The sequence below is a fragment of the Muscardinus avellanarius genome (genome assembly GCF_963383645.1).
Source record: "Muscardinus avellanarius genome assembly, chromosome: 3".
NCBI classification, from domain to species: domain Eukaryota; kingdom Metazoa; phylum Chordata; class Mammalia; order Rodentia; family Gliridae; genus Muscardinus; species Muscardinus avellanarius.
This window is the reverse complement of record NC_137788.1, coordinates 128570539-128596636: the sequence shown is the minus strand read 5'-3', so window position 1 is coordinate 128596636 and position 26098 is coordinate 128570539. Positions and strand designations below refer to the sequence as shown.

General features: G+C 46.1%; 1 protein-coding gene across 26 annotated transcripts; it reads right to left on the bottom strand.

Annotated features, from left to right (window-relative positions):
* Positions 1 to 774: 774 nt before the first annotated feature.
* On the bottom strand, positions 775 to 25814 carry TPM1 (tropomyosin 1; the record flags this gene model as incomplete). Of its 26 annotated transcripts, none has more annotated exons than XM_080693298.1 (10): positions 775 to 857; positions 7990 to 8059; positions 8345 to 8407; positions 8841 to 8916; positions 9688 to 9758; positions 11124 to 11241; positions 13613 to 13746; positions 24587 to 24712; positions 24905 to 25030; positions 25701 to 25814. In XM_080693298.1, the coding sequence occupies 10 exons, from the start codon at positions 25812 to 25814 to the stop codon at positions 775 to 777; spliced, it is 981 nt and encodes a 326-aa protein (XP_080549424.1). The 26 variants fall into 26 exon arrangements, with proteins under 26 accessions (XP_080549424.1, XP_080549410.1, XP_080549409.1 ...); XM_080693299.1 differs by lacking the exons at positions 8841 to 8916; positions 24905 to 25030 and adding exons at positions 6892 to 6970; positions 9361 to 9436 and having other exon boundaries at positions 824 to 857; XM_080693279.1 differs by lacking the exons at positions 775 to 857; positions 8841 to 8916 and adding exons at positions 6888 to 6970; positions 9361 to 9436.
* Between the last annotated feature and the right edge of the window lie 284 nt (positions 25815 to 26098).

Genomic DNA, 26098 nt, shown 5'->3' with positions numbered 1-26098 from the left:
CAAACGACAGGACCACCAGATTTAGAAAATGTCCTACAATGTGCATTTTATTCCACATCATTATACAATGTTTACATATAGTTATAACTCTTAAGAAAATGTTTTTTCTTTACCAATTGTTTATAGTGCCTAAATCACTTTAACATGGAGAACTGGAAAGAGTGGAAGTCCACATTGAATGCCATCCCACAGAATTGTAATGGGCTCTAAGTGTGCCAATCAGAAAGGAATAGAAATCTTAAAAAAGCAGCATGGCTTTCAAACCCTTGGCTTCAGTGAGTACAAGCATATGGGATCCATAGTCTCATCTTGAATTAAACCTCAAGACAAAATAAATTAGTGTTGGACAGAACTCTAAATTGTACAATGCTGAGCAAAAGACCACCGAGGATCTTTGGTTCAAAGTAGCACCAATCCACACGCGATTGTCTCCAGCGTCAATCTTCCTGTTGCCCCTACTGTTGGCACTTTGAGTGGGAATCTTTCTGCTTTAGTGAAGGTTCTTACACTGACTAAGCAAATTGTGTGGCTAAATTCTACATCAAGTGTGGCAAGACCAACCTGGGAAATGGCACATTTATGTCACTGCCGCCCTGGCCTGGGCCTGCCTTGTGTGTGTCTCCCCCACCCCTGCCTAGCTGGCATTTTGTGGATGTTTCTGTGACAGTGGCAAAGTAAACAAAAATGCATTTAAGGGGTTTCAGGGTAAGCAGGTGTTTTAAAAACAAAACAACAAAAACAAATCAAAGAATGTGGCCGCAGCTAAGGAGGTTTTCACATGTTGTTTAACTCCAGTAAAGTCTGATCCAGCATCTGATGCATACTAAGGTTCTCTTCTTTGGCATGAGCCACTTTCTCTGCGGTAGGATTAGAAAATTAAGACATGAATAGCTGCACTTTGGACACAGTGGTGGGTTGTACACTTAGACAGGCAAACATCAATCACAAACACAGGATGAGATGATTAGAACTAGGCATGCTTTGAAGACATTACTCATCTCCAGACAAGGACCTAAGGAGGGGAAGACATCTTTGACTCAAAGGAGCCGCAGGCACAGCGGATTCTCAGTGTGGTCAGGTGCACCACACCAGCAATCCACCCTGAGAGTAAAGTGCAGGGTGGGTCTGGCAGAGGTTCACCAACCATGTGCTAGGGGAATAGGGAGAGGTCAAAACCAAATGTGGCTTGTAGCACTGTTATAAAAACTGAAGTTAATACCAGCAGACAATTCTGAGTTACAGGCATTTAAAGGTCTGAGAGTCATGTTGTAACACGATCTCACAGAAAACAGATGACATAAATAGGTTTCTGACAACTTTTAAAATGATTTATTTCTGTTGCTCAAAAGAGTTATCAACATGTTTCATGCACACTTCATTAGGACATTCTCTTAATATGTTTGTAGTATTTCTATTATTAGCATGACATTCTCACCATATTCCAAAACCATTAAACTGAATAAATTAGCATACCTTTCAGACAACCAGGGACTTCTGACATGAGCTCCTGTTTTCAAAAGCTATTTTACTCAAGCATAGGTACATTTAATTATATTTCAAACACTATACCAGATATGAAGTTAGGAATACAAATATGTAATATATAGTACATATATTATGTGTGTGTGTGTGTGTGTGTGTGCATGTGCAGTAAATAGAAAAAAAATTGTTTTTGGTCCTCATTATTTACCAGTCGAAGGAGAACCTACTATCGCAGAGTGCTGACTTGATTGTTATAAATATTTATTCATATACATTATATATATATTGTTCCATAAAAGTTGTTTTGGGTTTAAAGAGAACTTAATTATTCCAGATACCTAGAGGAAAATACAGGCAAAGCCAGCCTTTCAGCCAATTCCTTTCATTTGCATTTCTGCAAAAAGCAACTGTATTAAACTCTATTAGTGGAGGGCTGAAAGTCTTAGATTCCTGCACGTGGACTCCATTCCTAGAATTCAGCCCAAGTTTTTTCACACTTTTAATCCTCATTCAGGGCCAGCTTTAGTTCATTAGTTAGGCGGCGGTTTTGCTCAAGTTGCTGGTAGAGTTGATCTGTACAGGTCAGCAAGTAGGTTAGCAGAAAAGAAGAGGCAGAAGGAGGAGTTAGCCAGACTTGGTAAGAGACAGTTAACAGAGAACACAGATACGCAGACAGGACAGCAACTGGTCACTTGCTGAGCATCTACCCTTACCCCGTGGTCAGCTGTCCTGTAGCCTGGAAGCGTGGATGGTAAAAAGCCTGGTAGGATGAGGAAGGGCCAGAATTTCTCTCCTGATGGGGAGAGGGAGGAAAAGGAGGCACAGGATACAGCAAGGAGGAGAAGAGCTAACATTCCTACCACACCTCACTGAAACCTTGTGAATGGATTCATGGGCAGCTTTTGGTCACTGATGTGGAACCAAGGCCAGGCTGGAGGTGAGTCCATGTCATCCACACATTTCTGGGGCTTGATGGAGATCCCAGGTGAGACCTTGTCCTGTCCACTTCTGTCCACTCCTCCAGAGCCCTCTCCTCCCTGCTAACATAACTGTACAGGCTTTCCCCTCAGGTAGTACCAAATGGGGGCCATTGCTTCACTGCAGTGAAAATTTAAATAACTAAGCTCCTTGTTCTCCAATCACTGAGATAAAGTGTACACATTCTGAACTCTAGTCCAACTTTGATAATGTGCTACATTATACAAATAGCAAAAGAATAAGCACTTATTTCCACACTGATTTAGAAGTTATGTTTGCTTCTTCAATTGATGTCATTTCTGTCTGGTGCTAATGGGTGTGTATAAAAGGAACAAAACTTCAAACAGGCTGGGTTTGGTGGTGCACGCTTGGAATGCCAATACTTGGGAGGCTGAGATGGGAGGACTGTAGGTTCACAGCTAGTCTCAGCTACTTAAGGAGGTCCTCTGCAACTTAGTGAGACTCTTTCAAAATGAAGAAAAAATAGGGCTGGGAATGTAGCTTAGAGTAGAATGCTCCTGGATTCAATTCCCAGTACCTCAAAAACAAAATAATATAAACCCTCAAACATCTACACGAAGACCCGTATGATACAAATTTTACATACTGAAACATGATGTGCTTAGGCAGCAAGGAATTCAACCAGAAGAATCAGTCTGTATCTGGTGATCCAGGGGAGCCCTCTCCCCGTGACATGCACGAGATTGGTAACACCAGGAAAGTTGGGGGATATGTCTGCTTTGAATGATGGTTACCACCTGGACCTAGAAATTCTACTGAGTCATCTTAGAAAGCCAACAGTCCTGCTCCCAGGCCTGTTGGGAAATTAAGTACTTTTCCTGTTAACTTTCTAAGTTGTAGGAGGTGGGTAAGATGCTATGCTCAAAAGCTGCTGCCTTTAAACTCTTTGTTCATATAAATTTTCAGAGTATCCAAAAATTAGTCAAATGTCACCTCTTCCAGTCAGAATTATTTTCCATTCCTTGTTGGCTCAAATGATGTCTGTTTGGACTCACTTCATGCATCTGTCTCCCCACAATGGCCAGTTCAAAGAGGGCAAGGAACACTTCCTGCTCACCTCTTTCCACACCCCTGCTAACTACCAGCTCTTGTGTGGGGCTGCAAAATGTAAACAGCATTACTACATGCACACTACTGTGGGGAATTGCTGCTGTGGGCAGGCTGTCTGTGTGCTGAGCCCAAATGTTTGGTCCAGCAGGAATGGAAGAACTTTGGAGAAACCTTAGAGTATTTGGGAGGCCAGTGTGAGTTCACCTTGGACTTGTTTCTCCTCTGCAGCTGCCAGGGAGCTGGTCTGCCCAGGTGGTCTGAAGGCAGAGCCCAGCCATGTGTAACGCCTGGGCCTGGGAGCGTCTTTTCTCCTGTCTACACACGTCTTAGGCCTCCAGGCTTTTGGTTTGGTCCAACTGAGACACCTGCAGAAGTAACAGCTCTGGCCCTCTGAACTAGAAGTCTGAACTCCAGCCATTTCTTGATAAAACCAACTTGCTGTTTACCCTCTTCACGTACGACTTCTTGGGCTACTTGAGACCTGCTCACCAGATCCACTATTTTCCCACTTCCTTTGTTAAAATACTTAGAGCAGTGTGAAACCTCTGGAAGGTTAAGAAACAGCTGTGCCTCCAGGCCTACCTGAGCATCTGCCCAGCTGAACTTCTAGACTTGTCTTTTGTCTATGGCAGGACTACCAGAGAAGGGTCGCTTCTATTACTCAGAATTTAAAAAATAATAAGGCAGGAATTATGAGCAGTAGCAGGCCCACCGAAGCCCTAGCAAGAGGAAACATGAAATCAAAGGTCTTTGCACACAAGGAAGACACACTGTCGAGATGCTAAATTTTAAAGTCCACCATGCCATTACAATACTTTAATTCATATCTTTCTTTTAAAAAAGCATTTTATTTCTGAAGACTGCATTAAGTAACTGACACTATTTTCAGAGTTTGTTCAAATTTATGTGAGTCTAATGTTATAGGAACCCTCTTGGGCTAATATACCATACACAAAACACAGGAGAAATCGAGCCAGACTGTTGAGGAAGGAAATATATTAGAATTAAGAAGCTAAAGTCCTCATTTTAAAGTTCTAATTTTGCAATTAAAAAAATCACTTAATTGCTGTTTGTGAAGTGATGAATCCTAAATAAAATACAACTGAGTTCTGAGTAATTTCCACCAACTACTTAAAAAAATAAACTGTAATGGCTAAAATGTTCATAAATGGAGAAAAAGCCCTAGGTATTAAACAAAAAGTATATACAGCATACAAATAAACGATGACTTGAAGATAGCAATCATATTTAGAAAAACTCAGATGTCATTTTCATGATCAAAGTGAAGGTACCTGAGTGATGAATAAACCTTAGGCTTGAATTTGACTTTGCTCTATAAAAGGATGATAGGATCACAACTTATCATCATTTGAATCCAAGTTCTTTCCATTTCCCAAAGTACAAATTCCTGTTCAAGATGGATGGCTGCGCAGCCTGGGTGAGCCCTTCATTAGCTAGCTGCGTCCTTTGCCTATTAACAGAGGGGCTGCCACACCCCAATCTGAAAGGCGAGGAAGCCTCCCAGTGCTACCACATGCCAGGACCATTACTGTTCCTAAAAAGTACAGAGGCCTGGGCCTCACTCTTACCTTTGGACACCAAAACTCTCATATAGTTTTATAAGGAACTACTGCTTTAGAAATTCTTGATATTAATATATAATGTTCTGAATAAAAATAAGTAGTAGCCAAAAATTAACCCTCATATGCATAAAGCAGAATTGAAGTTTTATTCAGTGTTGAATGAAAATGTCAATAAATAAGAATAAGAAGAATAGCAAACAGCAATAGCTTATGCAGTGTTTATTTTACACTGGAATGAAGAGCTTCTATACAATAGAAAGCACAGTGTGTGCCTGGCCCTAAGGCAGGTGCTAAAAGACAGAACCAGGGTCAGCTGGAGAACAGATAAATGCAGAGCTCAAAGAGGTGGGCCATCCAGTTTGATGATGGAGTCTTGGGAGAAGTGAAGCAAAGAAACTTATCTGCGTGAAGACAAAAGGTGGGAGAAAAAGAAAAAAATGGCGTAATGGGAAAAATGAAAACCAAACAGAGAACAGCGCTTGAAATAGGCAAGCAGCCGGCATGCATATGTGAAACCCTGCCAAGCTGCACGGGAGGTCCATCAGGCCTTAAGGCACCCTCACAACACTGCCTCAGGGAACACCAGGAACAGAATTTAAAGAGAAATGTTAAGCTCAATTCTGCCTCCAGGACTTTTCTTCATTATACTTGGTAAGGTTGCCCCACAGAATCACATTTAATACTAGGGAGGTCATTAAGAGACAAAAGATCTGATCCACCCCCTCATTTACAAAGGAGTGAGGAGAAGCTGGCTTCCTCCCTAGTTTCCTTGGCGACAGTCCCATCTCCAAGGGCTGGCTTTTCATTTTTTGAGTATGGATCTGTTATAACCTCTAAGGCAGCAGGCACATGCCACACTCTTCAAGCTACTGATTTTTTTTCTACACGGGTAAAGAAATGACAGGTGAGCTTAGAAGGGGGGCACTTCTAGCTTTAATGGAATCAATCTGGTGTGATATTAGAATGATGAACCCTCAGCGAAACATTCCAGATTAGAATTTAAAGAGGCGGATAGGCTTAATGTTTTAGTTGGGTTAGTAATATGCAAATTAGCTGTATATATACAAAGCTATCTATTCCAATTCTTACTGCATCAGAGTAAAATCTGGGCCATTAACCCCCAAATTTATACTGTGCAAGCCGTGTTTTATTTTCCACTTTTTATCACAGGTTGTGGCAAAGTTTACTGTATTTTGATTCCTTTTACTATAAACATAAAAAATTCAAGTCAACTTAAAATTTTCTCCGTTCTAGAATTTTTACAAGTGAGAAAGAGATGATCATTTTCAGAACTGTTCTTTACGCTGTACCGGCCATGCGGGGCTCCTCTTAGATCCTCAATAATTGGATGGTTTATGGTTTCCTTTAATTTTTATTTCTCTTATGAAAATGATCATATTGTAACTTCGTGGAATCTCTGGAAACCAATTTTGATATTTCTTGAGAGGTGCCTGTGAAATTGCATGGCCTTCTGCTTTGAATTTCTTAAAAGCACGGTACACAAGACCATTCACATTCTAGTTCACTGGTTGGTGGGAACAACTGACTTCAGCGTTTAAAAGGATTGTGAAAGGAAAATGGCTTGCACAGGCTTAACCTGCTTGGCCTTTATGTTAGTACAATGTGAAGAAAATCATGACTACTCTAGGTTATGCAAGGCAGCGTGTCTCAGAGGCAAGGAGATTAGGAGTGAGATGGGCATGGTGAGCTTATCAGCAGCAGGCGCAGGCGGGGCGGGGGGCGGACAGGGCGGCGTCAGCAGCGCGTGGCCATTTACATGGAGGTCATGTCATTGAGAGCGTGGTCGAGCTCCTCGCTGATGGCCTTGTACTTCAGTTTCTGGGCATACAGCTCGTCTATGACCAGGAAGTGGGAGCAGAGGCACAAGGGCATGGAGAATGACGAGGGATGAGGGTGAACACAGCAGCGAGAAAGGGGCAATGCATGAAGGGGTTGGTGCCGTGGCAGGTGGCCGGCGCAGGAGGCGTGCGTTTTGTTTTTAAATAAATCGAAACAAAAACAAAGAACAAAACTCATTAGAAATGAAAATGAGAATGATTATGAAAGTCATAACAAGTATGGTGGGTATGCCAGTAAACCATGTAAAAATGTAAAATCCTAAACTAAACCTCATAAGGCTGTCTGTCCTGGTGGGTAAGGGAACATCTTTCTTTTTAGAGCTATTTTAATTATGCCAGAGCAGTCAGCCTCCTGCACCTATCAACCAGGGAAAAAAACACCCGAAGGCAGTGTTTTGGAAGAACAGTGTGACCACAGCCTGTAACCCTTTTCTAGCTCCACCTTCAAGCCACTGCCTTAAAAAGCAGAGCCACTTTTTGCTGTAGATGGGCAGACTGCTTGGCAACCATCTGCCACTCTCGCGGTTATTCTTTGCACCCATCTCTAGTTCCTTCTTTAACCCTTTGTGCTTAGGATGCACATTCCCCACTTTCAAGATAAAGAATATTTTGCTGCTGAATGAGACTTTAAAAATCTCAAGCCCTTCCATCGAATTCATACTTGAAAGGCGGGTTGTGTCTAAAACCCACATCATTCAGACAATTAGAAGGTACCATTAAAGCAATATTCCAGTCATTTTCAGCTCTAAGGCACAAGTGAGCCTGTTGCCCTTCTGAGGAGTGTGGAGTAAGGCTGGGTGGCGTTTGCACTTTCTGGTGGCTAACCAGTCACCTCAAGAACTGAGAACGTGTCTCTAAGAGTTCAGGAGCCACAGATGAAAACCCCAGAGGACAGTAAGAAAGAGAGTGCAAAAGCGAAGAAGTGTCTTGGGGTGAATGCACTTGGATTGGAAATCATGTTCCAGGTCAGTCTTCAACCACGGATATTAAATGAAAAGTAATACTTAAGATCTTACCTTCTAAGTCATCAATGCTCTTCTCCAATTTAGTTACTGACCTCTCTGCAAACTCAGCCCGAGTCTCAGCCTGTAATGATTTAATGTGAGTCAAAACCAGGGGGTTTTACAGTTCTAGCATCTATGTATATAGGGAACCCTTGAGTATAAAACTCAAGCACATCACCCATGAAATGGCCTGAGACTACCGGTCAATTTCAGTAACTACGGTGAGTGATGGCAGCTTAACTCCAAGATCACCTCTGAATATCCATGATTGGATCACTGTAACTTTAAATATGAAAAAGCCCCGGGCAGCTCTGTGAAAAGAAACTTAAAATCCAGCCGACTTTATCCAAAGGTCTCATAATATTACCTCCTTCAGCTTGTCAGAGAGGACCTTGATCTCCTCTTCATATTTGTCCTCCTTCTGTGAGTACTGTAATTAGAAAGGGCATTCCAGATGTCAGGCCACAGCTCGCGGTGCTCCTGCCTTCTGCACAGAGCACTCGCCTGCCCAGCCAACAGATGCTAAGGCTCTCCCAGGAGGTAACAGAACCTCTGATATCAAATGGCATACTACAATACATTCTCTGCTTTCTTGCCTATTGCTTTACATGGGATAAGAACAAGATAACTTATCCATTTGGCACCTTGTTTAAATTAAATTGATGACTCACATACTCAAACATGAAATACATTCTCTACTAAAAAGTAAAAAAAACCTGTTATCCAATAACCATCAGATAATCATCTCGAAATCAAAATGTTGCTGTTTACTAAAATGCCTGCTGGGCCGCTGCTTTCGTCGGCGGGACCTCTTGTGGGCAGCTCTTAAAAGATGCCTTCCCCACTCCATGCTCCTGGCCTACCTTCTCAGCCTGAGCCTCCAGTGACTTCAGGTTGTTCGTCACAGTTTTCAATTCTTCTTCAAGCTCGGCACATTTGCTAATGTTTTCGATCAGAGGCAGAAAGGGTGGGAGACAAGCCAAAGGAAAGAGAGAAAAAGGAGAGGAATGGAAAAAAATGAAAACCGAGTCCTAGAGATAAAGGGCTGCCTTAAAGTAGCCAAACTATCAGGTATGAAAATGCTCAGTTTCGCCACGGACATTGCCCTCTGATTTGGTAATAGTGGAGAGGCAGGGTGGCAAAATCAAGCAACTTTGAGGTGTGATAATTTGGCTTCTTACTTGGCTGCTCCTAAAAGCATTTACGAAGGGAAAAACAAAGGAGCATAAAGGACCAAGAGAAAGCACTTAAAGCAAGATATAAATAGCAGAGGTGTAGTGAAGGTGCAGTGGTTACACCAAACCAACCAGTAGGCGTTGGAAGCTGAAAGACGTCTGTCTGGGTTACAGATAAACCTAAAAACCACACGTGAGCCATCAGTACCTTATCCTCTGCAGCCATTAATGCTTTCAAGGTCTGATCCATTATTCTTAATTGTTCTTCCAGCTGTCGAACTTGGCTGTTAGTGGACACAGGAAATGCACAAGGCCATTCACAAAATCAGTGTGCAGGCAAGGCATGCAGTGACACACGCATCCATACAGACACCCCACACGAGCCCTCCGTGTTCCATCCTCGTGGCTCATCCACAGCAGATGAGCACAAAGGAGCCCGGAGCCGAAGGGGTAAATGTGCAGCTGCCAGAAGGTCATGCTGTTTAGTCACTGCTCTGCAGCCCCACACACAGCCTCTTGGCGCCGGCCCGCTTACCCTTCTGACAGCTCGGCCCGCTCCTCAGCACGCTCCAAGTCACTTTCAATGATGACCAGTTTACGGGCCACCTGCGGCAGGACAAACACATGTGGCTTGTGTTGTTTGTTGAGGGGACCACGGGGGTGAGGATCGGGTCATATCAGCCCTAAGAGTTCTTGTCAATGAACAGGATGCTCCTTGCTAGAGCAGACTGAGAATAAGTCACCTGCCCTCATGACTGCTGACAGAGAGGCTAGAGGCTTCGCTCACCAAGAATGGAGAGCTACAATCCAGTCTCAATCTGGTCTGAACCAGGTAAAGAACATATAATTACATAGCAGCCAGACCCAAGGGTGGAATGAGAGAAAAATATGAAATCCCCAATCTCAAAAATAGCAGTAGGATGAAACTTGCCATTTTATAACAAAAATGATGGAGACTGCCAAGAAAACACTGAGAATAAACTTAAGTATCCCACCGATGTGAAGTTCTGTACATCACCCTCCTTTTTTGGAGGTGGGCAAGAAGGCGAGGAAGCTCACACAAGATGAGCTGGCGAGACGACTAGTTAGTCCAACCCTGCACTTGGTGGAAGAACGAAGCCGAGAGGAAGGGACCCTCTGAAGAGTTAAAACTTAGTGAGCGCAGTATAATCAAGATAATAATGAAAGGAGGGTCAAGGCTGTCTCAGGACTCCATGATGTGATATGAAGGGAAAATCACAGCTTTGACAGTCACGTTTGCTTTTATCATGGTCACTGTCAGGAGGAGGTGACCAGGAGCAGGTTCACTTGAGAACCAGTGTTAATAATCAGTTTTTACATACGACTCTAGGAGAGGCCTCTGTGGATCTAGGAGGTAGCTGCGTGCCCAAGTCTCTAAGCTGCCTGAACTGGACTGCCAGGTGGATCACACGGGAAGAATTACTTGCACCAGGACAGCATGAGCCTGCCTTCTCAAGAGCTCAGTGTGCCCTTTCCTAGCTGAAGACCTGCTGTCCTGGTCTTTGGGGAGGGGATGGAGGCATTTCAATTATTTTTTGTGTGTGTGTGTGTGTGGTGTTGTGGACTGATCCCAGGGGCACCATACCTCTATGCTACACCTCTAGCCCTATTTTTTTATTTGGGAGCAGAGTCTAAGTTGCTGAGGCTGTCCTCAAACTGTGATCTTCTCGTCTCAGTCTCTTAAGTGATGGGATTACAGGCATGCACAATCACCCCGGCCTCAATCCTTCTTCTCACTGCTATTGACTGGCTTCATAATAATGCCTGAGATCCTGTAGCAGGATCAAAATGAGAACCATTTTCTGGAGACAAGGGAATTTTGCTTCTTAAAACCACCCATTCTTGCCAAGGAAGCAGACTGCTTCACTCAGGAATGAGGGCTGTATATGCTTCCTGGCCCCACGAAGGCCACTGCTGGACTCCACAAGGCTTTGGGCCCGAGGATCTGACCTCTTCATATTTGCGGTCGGCATCTTCAGCAATGTGCTTGGCCTCTTTCAATTGGATCTCCTGAATTTCCATTTTTTCTTCATCTTTTTGGGCTCTGCTTTCAATGACTTTCATACCTCTGGGAAAGAAAAAGACAAGTAGAAAACCCAAGATTTAGAGTTGACCTTCACAGACTCACACTGTACTGCTGTGGTCTGCGAGGCTTAGTGTAAATGGCAAACCAAAACAAAGAACAGAGCTTTTATTTTCCAAAAGAATGAAGCAAGACTATCTAGACTTAAAGGCAGAAGGGGAAAAAAAAAAAAAAAAAAAAGGACACACATTTCTCTTTGTTCATTGGGAATGAAATCTCATACTTTGATTACTGCTGAAACTGTCCTGACACTTAATGTTAAATCAAAGATACAATGTGTCAAGATCCCATCCCAATCTAGAAGGCATGGTACAAGAAAAGCCAACTTGCTTTATTTGAGAAACATTTAATGGAATTTCTTTCCTTTCCTGAGGGAAGCCTGAACTTAAAAATGAACAAACGTTAGAAAAAAGCAAATTTATTTTCATGTACTTTTCTAAAAAGAAGGATCTTATCCCATCAACCACACATACAAACACACACACACACACACACACACACACACACGAACAAAAAATTAGACTAGCCCATAGGAAACTGCTGATATTTGACCATTTCAGACTTCTAAAAATATCAGTTTCAATTTATTCAACTGAATTCTTTAGCTAAGAAATTCCAAGTTTTGCCAGTAATGGGACCCACTCCCTCCAGGGGTGTTGGAGACAGAACTGACACTGGCTTCCACACCAGCATGTATACTGGAGTCCTATGGCATGGTGCTACATTTCAGAAAATGTCATTGATCTATGATACTTTACAGACTTACAGAATAACAAATCATGTTAAAATGGGGCTCATTTACCAAAATTAAGTAAGCAATAAAAATAGATAAATCATGAGTTTTTGATGAAGCTCTAGAATATATTTGAGACCCAAGATCTAGTCTTGGCTTAGCCACAAGTATGCTGAGAGCCTTTGGACAGGTCACATCAACCTGTATGCCTTAAGTTTTCTTTTTTTTTTTCTCCAAAGAATTGGAATAAATGACCTCTAAGTTTCTTTTACTCTGTAGCTCAACATTATCTGACTGCCTTTAGGGTTCACTAACTAACAGGTATATTTCAGGAAGAAGTCAGCCAAAACACCACTGGTATGTATACACTGTAGGAAATGATTAGTCATCATAAAGAATCCCAAAGCTCCGGGTCAGTGAGAAAACATGGAGACACAGTGAATAGCAGGGTGAACACATTAACTAAAGAGCTTCTTCAGGCTGGGCGTGGTGCTGTAAGCTTGTAATCCTAGGACCTGGAAGGCCAAGACAGGAGGGTCGAGGGTTTAGGGACAGGCTCAGCAAATAATGACACTAATTAACCTATTGAGACCCTGTTTCAAAACAAAAATAAAATAGGAGTGGGGGTGGAGCCCAGAGGCAGTATGCTACTGGGTTTGGTCCCCAGTACCACCAAAAAAAACCCCCAAAAAACAAAAACAAACACAAAAAAACACAAAACAACAACAACAACAAAAAAACCTCTTGAATCCTGCAATCTGAAGTCACTTTTTTTTTTTTTTTTTTTTAAAGTGTGGGAACAGGGAGCAGAGTCTTACTGCAAAGAGAGAGAAACGAATAAGATCACCGACTCCATTCCCCTGCCCAGATCACAGCACAGGCAGAGACGCCTGCAACCTGCAGTGCTGGGCCCTCACAGGATGATGCTACCTCCCAAGCTCATTTGGTCTTTTCTGGAATGGCTCTAGGCAGTGTGACAAATACATTAGTTTGAATAGTTAAGCACAGAAGAAAAAGCTTTCTGGACTGTCTGAAGACAGTCCTGCTGGTCTACACGAGCCGCAGGCTGAGTCTTGGGCAGTGGAGGCGCACAATCCTGTGTGTGTGCATGTGTCTATGTCCACAACAATTCACCTCTGCAGAGATTTCTGTTTTGTAAGTGCTTTTTCTTTTACCTATTAGACAACCACTAGTCCATAGTTCCTTTATCTGGGCCTAAGCCTCCTTGGCATATTTTTAAATAAAGTTGTATTTAAAGAAAATGTACATTGCTCTGTGGTCAGTAGGAATGGGAGGACCACGGTGTGTCCCCAGAGCTGCTCGTTCCATGTCTGTCTCCACTGTTGGGAGCGAGCTCCATGAAGGCAGGACAGGATCTAACCCGCTCTGTGCTGGGGCTCAGAGCTTACCAGTGCTTTGCACACGCAGATGCTCCACTATGTTACAGAAACAAAACCAATTAGATAGACCTGTGGTCAACCCAAACCAGACCTGTGGTCAACCCAAGAGGTGGCCCCACTGAGGGACCATAAATCTCTGAAGTCTTAAAGGTCTGAAAAGCCCTCTGTTTGTCCCATCAGGAGGAGAGGTTTGTGCTAACATGGCTGGACGAGGCATCCTCACCTCTCGCTTTCATCTGCTGCCTTCTCTGCTTCCTCCAGCTTCTGCAAGGCTGTTGCCAGACGCTCCTGAGCACGATCCAACTCTTCCTCAACCAGCTGGATACGTCTGTTCAGAGAAGCCACGTCAGCTTCAGCCTAGGGAGAAAATAAGAGGCCACTCAGAGCTGGAGAGAAAAATGAGGGCAGGACCTGCAGGAAGTGGCCAGGAAGAACTGGCCCAGACAAAGTGTGGGCCTGGTGCACCTTGAAGTGCACCACAAGCCCAGGTCAGCTCTGGGGTTCTCAGGTATGTGCAGATGTCAAGCACATTGAGCACCCACACATGTGCACAGCGAACCTATACTCACAATTCTCATCAGACAGACACACCCCGGCAGGCTCACGTGGCCCTTTGCTCCCACGGGTTTTGACTGCCTAGCTTTACTTGCTGGTCAAAGAAACACTTCATCACAGCACCTCACTCACTGGGAGCCTGAGGTGTAGACAGAAACAACAGAACTTACCAGGACCAGCCACAGAGGACAACAGCAGTACTGGCAGAAGTCAGAATTGGGAGTTTGACTCAACTCTCCTCTCTCTGAGCCATGTTCTTAAAGAAGCGTCATTAAGAAACTAAATACCTGAAAATTCAGTGGTTTAAAAATACACACCATATGGAGACCCAATATAATCTAGAAATTCTCCTCACCCTGCCTTTTCAGTAACCCCTTTAGAATAACTGGTCTCCCTGGCACAGGGCCAAGCCTAATTCACCAAGTGTTTTTGACCTAAGTCTGTTGGAATTTCTTAAACGTCAAGATTTCTACAAGAAAGTTTCAAACTCCTATGGAGAAAAGCAATACAGGTACTGTTTCTACTTGTCTTCTATCTTTGAAATAAAATGTTTCTTGGGATACAGTGACTATTTCCTGTCAGAAGCATTTGTTAATACAGGCCTGAGAATTCTTGCAACATTATAATGGGGGCCATTCAAAAACTGTAGGAAGTGAAGAAGAAACCTGCTAATTAGGTATACTTTATTCATGAACACGTGCTCATCAAGGCTGGTGGGTCTTCAGGACCCACCCCTTGGGAGATTTTTGTGTGTGTGGTACTGGGATTGAACCCAGAGGCATTCTACCTCCAAGCTACACTTCCAGCCCTATTTAACTTTTATTTATTTGTTTGTTTACTTTTTATTTATTAATTTTTTGTGGGTCTAGAGATGGAACCCAAGGAGCATTTATAACCGACCTGGCCCATGAAGTCAATCCTACTGGGGTACAGCTAGCAACCCAGCCCAGCTAGGAATGACAGGCCAGTGACTCTTAGTTTGAGTTTGTTTTCTTTGAAGGGGGAGGGTAACAGGGATAACAAACTTCTTACATACAGAGGACTGCCTTTAAAAATTCATGAGTGCTATTTAAAACATACATATATAAAACATACATATGTATGCCACCAAATTCTAAGTTCTGCTTTAGAACTGGGCCCAAAACCTCGAGGACACTGTACTCATAAAAGTGTGGTTGTTTATGCTTTGGGGAAAGACTGCTGGGTGACAGGTGGGTCCATGTCACCAGCTCCCCACACACATGTGCACCACCGAGAGGAAGGAAAAGGCACCCTGGGTTCGACCCTGCCTCTGCACAGGAGACCGACTGCCTCAAAGTCCCATCCAATCCATCTCTGCTCCCTTCTTACGGACCCTCTCCCGCGCTGACCATTTCTTCCCTCAGTTCCCAACACTGTCCACTGCCCACCGGAATGCTATTTTGTAAACACCACTTCCCAGGAACACTTTGTAGAATCCTAGACTCCCTGACATAAGGGGTTATATCCTCCAAGAATATTGGCCTTCAGGGCCTCCGGCAGGGTGCCCACAGTGACTGGGAACGGAGGCCTGTAGCAGGGCAAACATAGGACTGGTGCACAGAGAGCAGACCTCTGGCAGTTGGCCTTCCTGAGAACTCCTGTAAGTCCACAAAACTAGATCTTGTTTCTTCAGCTACAGGAATTCCTGGGCAGCAAACATCCAGGTCCTACAACCTGCTGGGAATCAGAATCAATTAGAAAACGTGTATTAAAAATTCAAACTTCAAGCTGGGTGTGGTGGCACATGCTTGTAATCCTGGCATTTGGGAGGCTGAGAGAGGAGGATCACAGTTCGCAGACAGCCTCAGCTACTACTTAGCGAGGCCCTTTGCAACTCAGTGAGACCCTGTTTCAAAATAAAGAATAAAAACATAGGGCCGAGGGTGCTGCCCAGAGGTAGAATGCCCCTGGATTCCATCCCCAGTATGGCAAAATAAATAAATTAATAAATAAAATAAAAATAAATACAAACTTCCATAATCCCAGTACTTGGGAGGGTGTGACAGGAGAATTGCAGATTCAAAGCCAGACCCAGCAATTTAGCAAGGCCCTTGGCAACTTAGTGAGACACTTTAAAAAATAAAATAAAAAATAAGGCTGGAGGTGTAGCTCAGAGTTAGAATGCCTCTGAATTCCATCTCTAGTGCCAAAAACAAAAAACCCAAAAGCTTCCAAGTCACCCCCCTAAAGATTCTGGTTCAGGAGGTCAGAGGGGGAGGCAGGGAATCCATACTATATAAGCAACCCCTTCTGCTCCTCCACCACCACCCAGGGCACTGTCAAATCCTGTGGGAGTTACCCATCTAGCTCTCAGCTAAAAAGAAGGGGGAGGGAGGAGGGGTCTCTAAGTCAATGTTGAAACATGCTCAATCCATACAGTTGTCAGGGGGAGACAGGACTAAAATCCTTACTGGTTGAATGGAAAGTTAATTTCTTACTTCAGTTAAGGCACTTTCTCTCACTCCCCCCGCCCCTTGACTTATTGTGTTCTATGCTCCAAAGGCCTATACCTCTCCTTTTTGGCACATTTTCCCTCAGTGTCAAGCCTTCTCTAGATATTTCCTAAGGTTCTTCCATCATCAGCACCTGCACAGTCTTAAGAACCTGCGACTGTCTTTGTCAGTACAAGTCAACAGACACATGCTTATCTGTTATTTAAAAGCAGATATAAACAACAAGGCGTTTGGGGAGGATCAAGACCCTAAATGCAAATTACTTGCAGGCATGGACATCATCCTTAGTGTGCCAAGTTAGCTTCTTCAACAAGGGCTTGCATGTCTGCACCGCCAGTGAAGTCTTTTAGTTTGGGATACTAGTTTATTTCAAAAGTGCTATTGTGTCCCAACAGGTAATGAGCCCTCAGAAAGAGACTGCGGCCTCAGAGGGCTGTACATGCTGTTCATTCTGGCAAGTGCTGACTACCTCGACAGAAGTCAAGGGCATGCTCACCATTCCCACCCCATCCCCAAACAAGGAACTGGCTACTTACACAGAAAACGAGGGCATTCACACCATTCCCCCACCCAACAAGGCTCTACAGAGAAATCAGGTGTCCACCCCAGTAAAGCAAAATGTTGCTACTAATCAGACTTGGAAAAACCAACCAATCTCCTTTAAAAGACCTATACTGAAAGGAGGAAAGTGGATTGGCTCTTTCTTGCTATTTTTCCCCCATAAAATCCAGATGTTTTATCCACCATGATGATAAGAATTAAAATAGCAATGGCTTTTATTTAAAAAAAAAAAAAGTATTTCAGTTAAGGCTATTAAGAAATCCAAGCCAAGAATGCCTACAATCCCAGTACAGGAGGACCACAGGTTTGAAGCCAATGCATTTTAACTTTGAGGGACAGGGTCTGGAGGTGTGGCTCAGGGACAGTGTATCCTTAAATTCAATCCTCAGTAATGCATGTATGCATACACACACAAAACAAAAAATTAAAGATGAAATAACACAAGTAGGAGAATAATATCATATGCTTAAAACCAATCCTCTGTGATGTTTTCAAAGCCTTGCCTGAACCACAGTGCAGCATGGGATGGCCAAAGGTCAGATCTTTTTAGTTCATGTAAACTGCAGTTATACAGAGGAGGTTTCACCCAATCAACTCACTGTGTAAGACCAAGTGACTAGAGCCAAACTAAACTTCTGCCCTTATATGGCAAAGAAAGGGGAAAACCACTGATGACAGTAAGGGGCACTCCCATGGCCAGCAGATAAACACAACCTCCCTGATCGGTGCCAAAACCTGTAATTTATGAGGCATATTTGTATAATGAGGGAGAACAGACATGAACAGCGCATTGTGGTGCCTTGGCTGTGCCTACATGTGAAAGTGGAAATAGAGGATATCGTATGCATTCCAGTTTCAGGCACTCCGAGCGCGCCAATGCAAACACAAATTGCACCCTGTGTCTCCGTCCCAGAAGTAATTGCCAGCTCTAAAGAGGGACGGGGCTCGGAATATTTGAAGACTGGCTATTTCCCATGATTTAATAAAGTTATTAATTTTAAGAACCTACTGGCCGCAACTGTAAGTCTCCTTGTTTGCTGGTTATTACCCAGAAAGGAGTAAAAAAAGATTGGCTATCTTTTTCTTAAAATAACAGCAAAAACAAAACAAAACCCTTATCGGTCACAAGACCTACAGTCAAGCATTACAGCAAGTAAAGTAGCCTCATTCCAACATTTTGAAGGGCCCACACACCTTGGAAAAACAAAAGAGGAGGAAATAAGGGATGGCTGTTTTTCCCAAGGTAAGGGTTGGTTTGGTACGGCCAGTTAATGACAGCCTGTCTGAGCCTCTGATTATGTGAATTTCAGCCAATTCTCCAGTCAAATTTGTATATATTTTTTGCAGTGGTTCCTGGCTTTGTCACTAAACTTTTATCTTTGCTGCCAAGAGAAACTCTTACTGCTAGCTTAACTCACAGTCTAAGCTACATCTAATAACTACCTAAATTAGCTACACTGAAGTTCCAGTTTTAGAGGTTAAGAACAACTTTCAACCTGAAATTGTCCAATCGTCTTACCCAGTTCTCAAACTACTGTTTTATAAGGTGCTTTATAAAACTATTAACTTAAAAGGTTCCTGATAGAATATTTAAAAAAATTACTTTAAACACTTAAAAAAAAAACAATTTAAACCATTTTGATGCAAAGCTTTGAAAAGAATGAAAGCCTTGTTCTTAGCCAACTAGCACAGAAGAAATACTGTTATAAAAATGATACATAAATGCAATGACACGGGCTTCATAAAAATTTGTCTTTTGTGTCTAACATCAATCACTAGATCAGGAACTCATCATGGCTCTCCAGTACTGGTGCCAGACTCCCTTTCTCAGCAGCGTGAGGTTCTTCAACAACCATCATTCATGAATACTACCTCAGCCCACTTCATGTTCCCTTCAGTCTGCCCACTGCCCACTTCTCTCCACTCAAGTCTCAGAAAGAAAAAAGTTGTTGACTAAAGGCAACGGAGAGTTTTACAATGCAGTGAAATGACCAGGGCCTGCCTGTCTGTCTGTCTGTCTTTCTTTCTTTCTTTCTTTCCTGGGGGTGGAAAACAAGGGCATCCTACCTCCAAACTACACCCTCAGCCCTAGTTTTTAGTCTTTTTATTTTTAAAAAGGGTCTCATTTGAGTTGTGAAGGGCTTCACTAAGTAGCTGAGGCTGTCCACGAACAGCGATCCTCCTGCCTCTGCCTTCTGAATGCTGGGATTACAAGCCTGCGCCACGCCACCACGACCAGCTTTGACCAGGGCGTTTCTGATAGCCCTTGCTGGGTGGTGAGCAGAAGGTAAAGTGTAATGGGTGAGGCAGCTGCCGGGCAGCGTTAACAACAGGGGACCCACACACAGCACAACTTCTGACTGCTGAGCTCCACTGTAATCTCTGCATACTATCCCGCTGAACCCACGGGAAGGTGCTATTGCTACCACGTTTTACACTTAGGACACGGAGGCATTAAGAGATCAGGGAACGGTTTCCAGCTAGTGAGTAGCGCAGCCAGGATTCAAATCCTTAAATCTGGGTCCAGAGTTCTTGCCCTTGTTCATCATGTTCTACTAAGTCTAATGGTTCAAGGACAGCTGTTGCCAGTCAGAGCCAGGGAGCGGCAATTAACTTATCACCAGCCCCATTCAGAGACGTCTCCTGGGGGACTTTTGCTCACTCATCCTCAAAGACAAATATTGGAAACTATCTTTTGTCCATTGATTGCCTCATTCCAGTCTGTATTTTCTCTGAAACTTTCCCTGGTTAGGCGTTCCTCTGAGGATTCCTAGGCGTCTCCAAATTCTATGGAAAACATGTCTTGAAGTCTCTGCAGGAAGCCATACAGCCTTTACAAACACTGAACCAGCAGTTACTCAGTTCAGAATAGTCCTGTGTGTATTGAGCACAGGCGGACACCATATTATCACCTGTAAAATTCCCAAGGTGTTTTAATTATCTTGATTTAAAACATACAGCTCCTACACACACACACACACACACACACACACACACACACACGCACACTAAAAAATGATAATTATCCAATACCTAAACTTCCTCTGAAATCCTGTTCCTATTTGCTGGCTGTATTAGCTTTAGGAGAAGAAAGAAAAATCAGGTTTTATATTCAAGGAGAAGGAGGGGAACCCAGCAAGAATGGTTATAGGGGTGGACGGGAACCCTATAATCATTGACATTTAGCCAACCTTTTCTCAAGACTTGGTAACAAAGGAATATCTATTCGTATAGAGAACTGGGGAGGAGGAATGGTTAAGAAAAAGAGTAACAGGTCTGCATGCTATGTACAGTTAGCTCTTCCATCAGAACCCAGCCCTGTCTTAACCACCAGAGACGGCCTCCCGAAAACCACAGGCTGGACCGGGACAACAGATTTTAGCATCTCCAGGCCTCAAAGTTTGGCAGTGCCCCACACACTTGACCTACTCGCGCCCCTCCCTAAAGGAACTGAGCTCCGAAAAGAGGGTGCTCCTCCCGCCCCGGCGTCTGAGCCCGGCGCCATGTGTGCATCCCGGGGCCGAGAGACCCGCGACCCGCCCTCGGGGGAAAGTGGCTGCTTCCAGCCCTTCCCCTCGCCACCCTGCTCCCCTCGGGGCTTCCGCCCTGGGCCGGCGAGATGCAGGGGAGGGCTGCGAGCGGGCCCGAGGCGGCCGGCCCAGGTGCGCCAGGTGCGCGGGCCGCGGCGATGGCGGTCCTTACGCTCTCCCGCAGCTTCCTCTCCTGGTCTAGCTCGCGCTGCAGGCTGCCCGCGCGCTCCTCCGCGGCGTCTGCCTGCTCCTGCAGGCTCCGGATCTTCCTCCGCACCGCCTCCAGCGAGCTGCTCCCCGCCATGGCGAGGCGGCGGCGGCGGCGAGTGCGGAGCCTGCGAGCCCCGCGCGCCCGGAAGTCGCGGCAGGGTCCGGGCGGGGCAGGGCGGGGCGGGGCGCTGCGCATGCGCGGCGGCTGCGGCTGCGGCTGCGGTTCGGCCCGGGGGTCGGACGGCCGCCGCGCCGGGGGTGGTACTGCGGCCCAGCGCCCCTCCCTGGCGCCGCGGTGACCGGAGTAACGGACCTGGCTGCTAAGGGCGATGGCGGCACCTACTGGCCGCCGGGGCACAGCGCTCCGGAATCCGGATCCCAGGTCCAGGAGGAGGGAGAGGAGCTCTCAGGTGTTGGGAGCCTGAAGGTGCCCCGAGGGAACTGTTCCTTGGTGTCAAGAACTCCAGAAACAGAAGCTCCTAACCACACCCCTCACCATCTCCAGTAAGCCAAGAGTAGTCCCTTCTGGTTACAACCTGACCTGGTTTTAGACAAGTCCCTGAGATCAGAATCGCATGGATTCTGGGCTGGTTTAGGATGTTTTTAAAAGGTATCCCAAGGAGACCACAGAACCCTACAAGTGAAAACCACCAACACTTTGGTTGGGCCATTGGTTCTAAATGCGGTCTTTATAGGTTTGAATCCGACTCCTAGATCCTTGCTGGTGGTGTAACTTTGAGCAAATAGCTTGACTTCTCTGCCATTCATCTGTAAAAACGAGGGTAATAGTAGTAGGGCTATTCACAGGTTGAGAATTATGAAACATTTTGAAGGCACTTTTCATAATACCTTGCATATAGTTAAAAACTTAACTAACCATAATTAGTAAATACATAGGCACTACCCTAAGAGTCAGGCTGGAGCCCATGACCACCTGTGCACTCTCATGCAAGCCAAGAATCCTTTCATAATTACAACCTTCCCTGGTGTTAGGCCGCCCCCTGAGACTTTCTAGAATTGCATGGATTCTGGGATGGTCTAGGAGGCTTTTAAAAGGCATCCCAAGGAAGGCCACAGAACCCTACAAGAGAACCCTAGCTAGGCCCGGCACATCCTGTAGGTGGCGCCTCCAGCTTTGTTTCCAAGCATTTCATCTGGTCTGGAGGAGTGGTTACAGCTCCTCTCCTAAGCACACACTGTGAGCATGGGAAGAGGGCATCTGGGAACCTCCTGGGCAGCCAGGGAACCGTCGGACACTTGCAAATGTTCTAAGCAGCCAACTAATGACTTAATGTCCTGCTTTTCAAACACCTAGGGAAGCCAGTTTCAGGTGAGTTCATTTCCAAGCTGATGTCATTATGGAAGAGTTTAGGACAATTGTTCTCAGGCATAGCTGCAGGTTGGAAGCACCTGGTTATTAAAAAAAAAAATACTGCTATCTGGGTTCCAACCCCAGAGAATCATTCACTTAGGAAGTAAAACTACTGGGGATAAAGATTCATTTGTTGCTATATCACAATTATTGAGGAACAAAACCAAGGGGGATGCTACTTTCTGAGTGACAACCTTTTATGTAGGAAAAATATACTTTTGGACTAGGATTGTAAAGTATATTGGTAAGTTAAAAATATTTTTAGAAGCTGGGCATGGTGGCACACTCTTGTAATCCCAGCATTTGGGAGGCTGAAACCAGAGTATAGCGGTTTGTGGACAGCTTCAGCTATTTAGTGATGCCCTCTGCAACTCAGTGAGACCCTGTTTCGAAATAATAACAAAAATAGGGCGGGGGTGTAGCTCGGAGGTTGAATACCCCTGGGTTCCATCCCCAGACCCGCAAAAAAAAAAAAAAAAAAAAAAAAGAAAGAAAAAAAAGAAAAAGATTTTTAGTAGTAATAGAAAAACATAAAAATGTTTTAATTTACTGGGGAGTCATGACAGTGAAATGTTCTAATCCCAATAACTTAGGAAACTCATTCCTCTCCCACCTCTCCTTTTCTCCAGTGACATCTGTCTCTTCCTCCTCAAGTCTTAACTATTTTTACTCTGTCAGAAATCACTCTAAAGATAGCATTTCTTCATAAACTTCTTCAACATCCCTACAGTTACCAAACAACCTAAAATGTCTTAAAGGGGAAAATGATAACTACACTAAACAACACACACACACACACACACACACACACACACACACACACACTCCATATTTAGAGGAAATTTCCCAATGGGTAAAGAAGCAAAACGAAATCCCACAACCTGCTTCCCTGCTGGTCCTGCCCTCACAGCTGATTTTAAATAGCCTCTTTTCCATTTCCGCCCTACCCAGGCCCCCTAAACAAGACTTTTGAATAAAGACATGATAGCATTGCATTGTTATAACAATGATCTTTTTCCCCTTAAGAATTGTAGCAGCATTTTTCTCCTTCTCTTGCTTTCAGTCTTAGTGAGCTATTTTCAAATTCTCTGCATTCTTTTCCTTATAAGGAATATCTCTCCTTGATCTATCAGCGGCTCTTTTGAAAAAGCTAAATAAAGGTCCCGTTGGAGAATTTGGGGGAGACAGTCATCCATTTAGATGTGAATAGAGCAGATATCCACATTGTTCTAAGTGGCTCAGAGTTTTGTGTGTGTTAGGGGTGCTTTTTTTCTAAAGTCAGGTAGTTTATAACTTAAATGAATAACTATAACTTAGCTCAATCAGCGCTTCCCTAAACCCCTTTCCAGAAACCGTAATGATTTTCACTGAACATTTTTTTGGGGTAAGATTCTAAGTGTCGTCATGTCTGGATCTCCCATTCACAAAGGACACACAGAGATGCATTTCAAACCTCTCCTGTACTCATTTCAAAGTCTGAAGACCCTTCAGTAATCTGCATCTTACTCTCATACAAAAACAAAATCCTGCTATTGCACTTGGGGGTTCAACTTTTGGCATAGCTTCTGCTGCTGCTCATACATTCTTGGAATAGTTACCAACTTCCCAAGGAATTCTTTTCTAATTGGGCCTCTAGGCTTCATTAGCAGCTAGAGTAGAATTCAAAAGAAGTTGGTGCATTGGAAATCTAATCCTTGGCTTGACTTTTGGAGGCAGGGGACACAAGCTCTACAGTTAAGATTCCAAAGAGCAATGGGCAGGGTGGTAGTAGAGCTCTCCCTGTGTGCATTGCCCTGAGAACACGTGGTGGTTGTCAGAGGCTGCCAGGTGGGGGCGGGGCGAGCAGCAGGGCCAGGGCGCAGCTAGCTCACTATACCATATAAAGCACTGAGCTATATATAACTTCCTGCTTACTTTCTGGATCTAGTGGCCTTAGACTGCCTACCCAAGCAAGTATCATCTTCCCAGACAGATCTTCAAGGCTGGGTTAATTCTTCCCTAGTGAGAAAGAAACGCTCAGTGTCTCTGTGCCTGCTGTCAAGCTCAGCCTTCTAAGTAAACTCTAAGCTACTATGTTTGAGGCCCAGACTCTGTGCCCTGACTAGGGCCACTACCAACCAGATCTCCCATCCGCTGGGGATGGCAGAAAGAAAACAATAAATAAACCTTTGGGGAAATAAACCGGGGGTGACACGCCCCATCGGAGGTTTTCTGCCACCGAGGGGAAAGGCTCACCTTTCCACACCTCCAGAGTGCGATTTCTCGCTCGCTCGCCCCCCCCACATCCCACCCCAAGGGGCAAAGAAGAGGAGAGAAAAGAAACAGGAATGGGTGAAATATAAACGAGTGTGTGCGGCAGCAGCCAGCGGCGGCGTCCAGCGCTCTGGGCCGCGGTGTGCGGGCGTCCAGCCGGCCGAGGCGCCCTCCTCCCCGGCCCCCAGCCCGCGGCGACCCCCGGTGGCTGCGCGGCGGGCCGTGAGGGAGCGTGCACTTACATCGGTGGCCTTTTTCTCTGCCAGCTCCAGTTTCTCCTGGGCATCTTTGAGAGCCTCAGAGTATTTGTCCAGTTCATCTTCGGTGCCCTTGAGTTTCTTTTGCAGAGACACCAGCTCATCTTCCAGCTGGGAGTTGGCCGTGGGGTACGGGGGAGGGGGGTGGGTGCAGCAGGCAGCGTGACCCCGCACGGGGGGTTGTGGGTGCACAGGCCGTAAGGACAGGACAGCGGGAGGGAGAGAGGGAGAGAGAGGGACAGGTAGGGAGGAGAGAGAGAGAGAGAGTTAGCCTCGTGCGCCTGGCGTGCGCGTCGCGGGTACCTTGGCTGCGGTCTCGTCGGCGGCCAGGAGGCTGTCCTCCGCCTTGTGCAGCTCCTCCAGCACCCGGTCCCGCTCGTCCTCCGACGCCCGCAGCAGCTTCTCCTTGGCCGCGATGTCCTCCTCCAGCTGGGGGCGGCGGCGGGCGGGCGCGGACCGGGTGTTAGACACACACACAACACACGGGCGCCACGTTGGCCGGGTCCCTCGGCTGGGGGCGCCCCCGAGTTGGGGTTCAGGGGGTCCCGGGTCGCTCGCAGCCAGCTCAGGGGCCGCGCGGCGCCTCCCCCGCACCCCGCTCCCCGGGCGCAGGCCCACAGCTTGGGGGCGCAGAAGCACCGCTCGGAGCGCCTGGCTTTCCGGCCATCCTCGTTCTTAGGAAGGAACTCCAAGGCCCCCTTCGCCCCCACAGCGCTCCCTCCTGGCGGAGGCTACTCTCTCCCGGGCCACAAGTCCACAGAACTTGGGACACTTTGAGGACCTTGGCTCTCCTCCCCCCGCCCTGCCTTCAGACGTCCCCAGGAGCCCGCGCCCTCCCCTCCCTCCCTCCCCCAAAGCCGACTCCGGGCTACAGCATCAGGTGCCGGCGGGGCTTGGAGGACTCGCGCGCGGCCCGGGGAAAGGACTGGGCTGAAAAGTTAGAATAAGTAAGCCCCGGCCTTGAGCGCCGCGTCCCTCTCCTCCAGACGCGCCTGGGCGCCGGGCGCGGCGCGGGGGCGGCCCGGGACCCCAAGGCGGCGGCGCCCCGGGAGCCCCCTGCGGGCGGAGCGCAGCGCAGCGCAGCCGGGGAGGCGCAGACCTGCTTGCTCCGGTCTTCCGCCGCCTTCTTGTCGGCCTCCGCCTGCTCAGCTCGGTCCAAGGCGTTCTCCTTGTCGAGCTTCAGCATCTGCATCTTCTTCTTGATGGCGTCCATGGTGGCGGCGGCGAGGGGCCCCTGGGCTGCGGCGGGAGCGGCGAGAGGAACGCGGAGAGCGGCGGGTGCGGAGTGCGAGCGCGGAGCCGTCTGCGGCGCCCAGATATGTACTTTCCCAAGGGGGCGACCGCATTCCTCAGGACAGCCAATACTTTTTTGGAAAAGCTCCTTTCTCCTGCCCCTTTCCCCTTCCCCTGCCTCCGCCCCGTGCCCCCTCCCCGCTCCTCCCGCGGGGGCCGCTCGCCCATTCGCTGGAGCCTGCCGGCCTCCCAGTTGACGGTGGA